General features: G+C 30.3%; 1 protein-coding gene across 1 annotated transcript; it reads left to right on the forward strand.

Annotated features, from left to right (window-relative positions):
• The first annotated feature begins 350 nt into the window (after positions 1–350).
• LOC107616619 (transcription factor bHLH149) lies at positions 351–1,458 on the forward strand. Its single transcript, XM_016318574.3, has one exon. It carries the CDS (start codon positions 596–598, stop codon positions 1,238–1,240), a length of 645 nt encoding a protein of 214 aa, XP_016174060.2. The 5' UTR covers positions 351–595; the 3' UTR covers positions 1,241–1,458.
• Positions 1,459–5,558: the final 4,100 nt, after the last annotated feature.

Below are 5,558 nucleotides of genomic sequence, written 5' to 3' on the forward strand. Positions count from 1 at the left end.
TTTACCTTTTAAATTTTCAATTGAAAAAAATATAAAATGTAATTATTTATTTTCAAATATTTTTTTTATATTTTTTTTATCTTATAAAATAAACGGTGAGAATCTGAAAGATGAGACTTTATTTTTTAAAATAAAATTTAAAATTTAAAAGATTTAAATCTAAAAATAATTTATTTAATTTTTGTTGAATAAGATTAATTTCGTTCATTTATGGATATTACTTATGCACCCTATTCTTGTAGAATTTTTTAAATGAGTATAGTTCTACTAAAATAGGTTGGATAAGTACTAAGTTATATAGTTCTATTGAATATTAAAAGAAAAAGAAAGGGAAAAATGGAAATTAAACGAATAAATAAATAAAATGGGAAAAAAGAAGAGAAAGAGGGCGCAATAAATGTGCGTAAGTGAAGAACACATGGTTCCCCGTGACACCTCAATTCCTTTTATACTCTTTTCTCCTCGCTCCTCCCTCCTCCCTCCTCCCTCTCCCCATTCTTAATTTCTTATTCAGTTCCCACTTCTCACTTCTTCCGCTTCTCATATATACATTCATACTTCCCCCTTCGTTATTCTCAAACCAAGAACAACTTCCATGGCATCCCTCGAATCAATTATAAACGCTCCGGAACCTTCCACCAATAACCCCGAAACTACCTCACCCGATTCTGATTCCAATCCCAACAAACGCCGCAAAATCGGACACCGCACTGTCGCCGCCGATGCCTCTCTCAATCATCTCCATTGGACATCCCAATCCGAGCAGCAGATCTACTCCATCAACCTCCTCCGCACCCTCCGCCACGTCCTCCGCCGCAACCCTTCCCCCTCCACCACCGCATCAAAGCCCCGCCAGGTCCGCTACGCCGCCGACAGAGTCCTCGCCGCCGCCGCCAAGGGCAGAACGCGCTGGAGCCGGGCCATCCTCTCATCTCCGCCGCCCTTCAATAACCGCCGGATGCTCCACAAGAAGGCCCCCGCCGCCAGGAAGAAGGTCACCGGATTGAGAAGTATGCGTAACGGAACGGAAAAGAAGAAGTTACCGGCCGTTCAGAGAAAAGCGCGCGTTCTTAGCCGGTTGGTTCCCGGTTGCCGGAAGCTCTCTTTCCCTAACCTTCTAGAAGAAGCCACTGATTATATCTCCGCCTTGGAGATGCAAGTGCGCGCCATGACCGCTCTCGCCGAGTTACTCGCTGGTGGTGGCTCGCCGAGTGGACTCGCCGGTGAATCGTTAAGTTGACCATCCCAGTTCTTTTTAGATCAATCAGATGCCTTGGCCATATCGTGCCAGGTGTTTCTTGATTTTTTTATTTTTTTATTTTAGTTTTTGTTAGTGTTATCATATTGGCTTCTTTTTTTCATTTTTAATTTTACTCTTTATTTTTTTTCTTTTTGATTCATGTATTCTATATAATCGTGTACATGCCATTTGCCGCTGTTTCTTTTTTTTTCTCCTCCTTTTTTTGTCCACTATCACCATTTTTCTTTCCTTTTAACTCTTATTTTTTTTTATTTTTTAAAATTTTTTTTATTGAATTGATTAATGTGAACGTGCTAGTGTGCTGCCGCCTACCGCAGTACTACCTAACTGCCATGGGTTGATTCTTTTCTTAATTATTTTTACGAAATAAATAAAATAAATAACTTAATAATCTTTTATCCTAGAGAAGTAGAGAACAAACGTGTTAGTTTCTATTTCTCAAATTAATTGTTAATTTTACTTTTTACATAATTGTTTATTTCAGAAGAAAAGAATATATTAGAATTGCTTGTATTTTTTTTGAAAAACCATATTTACATCGATCGAAGCTGGTTGTTTACATCTTGGTGAAGAAAATATTATTTCAGTTAACAAGAAATTAAACGACAATATTTGTTGCTTCCGAAACTTGAAAACTAATTTCCACACTTCAGGAAAATACTAGAATTTCACTAAAAAAAAAAAAAAACCATCTTTGACGGGAAAAAACGGTGCTTTTGACTGTTCGTCCACCTTAAATCAATGTCACTTTCAGCCTTTCATCGTTTGAAGCTTGAAGTTATAAATTGTGAATGATAATTGATTCTTCACCCTGTATCACTATAAAACATCACTAATACGCTAGTTTCCTTGGGATTTGGAATGCTTAGAAGTTACAAACTTAATTAAAAGGTAATCCACTGAAAATATCACAAAAGATTGACTGCTTCGTAAAAATGTTTTAAAATATTAAAATGACAAAAACATTTTAAGAAAATTTTAAAAACATGAAAAATTAAATATTAAATATTAATTTCTAAACTGTTTAGAAATTAAACTTTGGTATTTTTTTTATTTTTAAAATTTAGTAATTTTTACAAAATATTTTTATCTCTTAATTTTTTTTAATGAAAGATCGACACGTTTTAAGTATAAATAAAGGTATATGGCAAAAAAAATATTATATAATCAGTAAATATTATTATTTTAAATCAGTATTTAATTAATAATAATTTATATCTATATTTATAGATATTTATATATAAAAAATATATAATTTATACATATATTTATCAAAATTTGTATTTTTACTAAATATTTATTTATTTAAAATAATTTGATATTTATACAAGCTAAATTCGGACTAAAATTGCTAAAAATGACTAGCCTCGAAATTTTCTGACAAAAAATAAAAATTAAAAAAATTATATAAAATGAGAAGATTGTTAAAATAAAAAATAAAAAATTAATTATTATTAATTTTATACTTTTTATTATATATAAAATATATTATCTTTATTTAAAAATTATTAATTTTTTTTACTTTTCCAAATTTTTCATTTTAAAGGAATTAGATTCTTTTGCAATAATTATCTTACCCTTATTGCAAAAACATGTTTCGACTTTGAAAATATGTAGGGCCACTGTTAATAAAGTTAAGAACTGCGAAAGCCAAAAATGAAGGGAATGGCTGATTAGGCTATCAAGCACTGTAAGTGTTTCTTTGTTTCTCCACACACACTTCAATTTGATTGATTTGTGCCGCATCCATTGTAGTTGTCTCATCTAATGCTCTAAAATTTAGAGCTTCCTGGGTGAAAATTGTTTTTAAGCCAATATATATACTGATGAATAGTTGAACATACTTACAGAATAAGTATAAAATATAATAACTTACATATAAAATATATTCATTTATATTTGTAAAAACTGATAAAATATAAAAAAATTAATATATCAATTAATTATCAGGCAAAAGTTATTAAGCATATGAAATTTCAATTGAAGAAAAGAAAATGTGTCCAACCGCTACTTGTATCTATGGTTCATTTTACTCAAATTAGGGATAACACTATTCAAATGATTTGTCCAAATATGTATATATGCCATGTAAAAAATAATAAATTCCTACTGTTGGATTAACTAAAACAATGTGATTGTGATTCTTTATTAACCTCGTTAATCAAAGAAAAATATAGTAAAATCAGAAAAGAGAATAAAATCAGCACCCGCATGCTTTCGGCTAGCAATGATATTTCGTGAACAGAATAGAGAAGCAGTGACGACGTACGGTCCTGACGAGATCACATTCCAACTGAAGTAATTCACCCACCGAATTATTTATACAAATAAAATTTGACCACATGCGTCCTACTTCACAGTCAAAATTGGCACCCGCTATTTAACTTAAAAACAAATACTAAACTAACTTAATCACACACAAAAAAGTAAAATGTGGTGCTTAACCACCTGACATTATCCCATCATCCCATTCTCATTGCTACTCCACTTTAGTATCATATTTAGCGCGACACACAACAAAATTATGTTAAAAGAAAAAGATAGGAGTTCGATTCTTATCAAATTTATTATACATATAAAATAATTTTTTGAGGAATGCTAGGGCCAGTAATTTTTGTGATTTGTAGCCATCAATGATGGTTTTAATGGTGTGAGATTGGTGTGGAATTTCATCCAATGGTTCACTTTTCTTTACTGGTTACATGCTAGCCAAAATTTAACAAAGTTGCTGGCCTCCTAGACTTTTCCATAATTTTTAATCATATACTATAATATATCAATAATTATACTATTTGAGTTATAACTCGTTGGCATGTTTTGTTCTCAACTTATTACATATCTAATTGCTAATCTTATCCGAATGGCTTAGATTGGATTGAGTATCCGCGAATAAAATTAATATTGCCAGGTTTGTTTATAACAAATAACAACCATTATTGAACCACAATTTAAAATATTAAACCCTACTTCAAATTATAAGGGTGCATGCAACCAGTTAAAAAAGAACCCCACATATTAAAAAGTTATTGAAAGAGGCAAATGTTTTCAAAACAACATGAGGAGAGACTGATGAGGCTCATAAAAACATCATGTGCATTGGAGGACCCTACAAGTATGAAGTGCACTCAGCCTTAGCACATTGCTTTGCATGTGAGTGTGTGAGTGTGGAAGAAAGAGTTTCACATGGCATTCGCATTTTGAAAGGACTATAAGAGAAGAGCAAGGTGCTCTCATTCATTAGTAGTGGCTTGTTTGATTTTCATTGCACACCTGCATCCACTACCACCACAATATTGTTTATTGCCCTTTAATTCATTCTTTTTTTTTTTTCTAGTAAATAAACATTTTGATACTTAAAAATTTTAAATTTGACAAAACAACTTTGAATTAAATAAATAAATTTGTAGTTCTCAAAATATATTTGACAAAATACACCAACACTCATTTCTTAAGATTTTGTAATTAAAAATGTGAAAATCTTATTTTTTTGATAAATTTTAGTAAAGCATATTATATTATTTTATAATATTTTTAAAATGTATTTTTAAGCCACATGTTATCAATTCTTATATATATATATATCAAGAATAATTGTCACCAAAAAAAATATATCAAGAATCATGAGTTTGTTTCATTAATTGAATAGTAATTATACTTGACCAAATCCAAATTTTTCAGGTACTTAAATAGTGATGATTCAGCTCTTATTCTTTATTTGTTTGTCTCAGAAACAGACAGTTTGAGGGTCAGAGAGAGAGAGACAAAGAGTCTTGGTTTGGGACCCCAAGGGCTAAGCCCTTGCCCCCATTAGCGACTTTTAAGGGATGCCCTTTTCCTAATTAAAGGCTGACACGTGTGCAACCTTGATGACACAACTGTCAACTTTCCAGATGACTAGATCGTGACATGCCTCTGCCCATGTGGCAATCCCAGTTACCCTAATAAATCAATCTTGTTAATTCTCATCCATTCTAAATCAGATCAACTATTGATTTAATTCTTAATATTTAGGTTAAATTTTAATTTTTTAATATTTAAAATATTTTATTTTTAAATATTTTTATTTATTTTATTATTTTAGTCAAAATTTAAATTTTTCAAAATTATTTTTACTTCCATTATGAATCTCTTTTAAATAGAGACAAAAATGATAATTTTAGTGATCATAATAATTATAGTGATTTGAGATTAAAAATAATAGAAAAATTAAAAAATTTGAAAATAATAATAAAAAATGGTATTTTAAAAAATTTTAATTTTGACCGAAAAAAAATAAAAAAAAATTTTAAATGTTAAA

Source organism: Arachis ipaensis, chromosome B9 (genome assembly GCF_059453495.1).
Source record: "Arachis ipaensis isolate K30076 ecotype BB chromosome B9, ASM5945349v1, whole genome shotgun sequence".
Taxonomy (NCBI): Eukaryota; Viridiplantae; Streptophyta; class Magnoliopsida; order Fabales; family Fabaceae; genus Arachis; species Arachis ipaensis.

Bases quoted from the DNA above. Each gene is read 5' to 3' on its own strand.
- LOC107616619 (XM_016318574.3), top strand. From the start codon at position 596: ATGGCATCCCTCGAATCAATTATAAACGCTCCGGAACCTTCCACCAAT.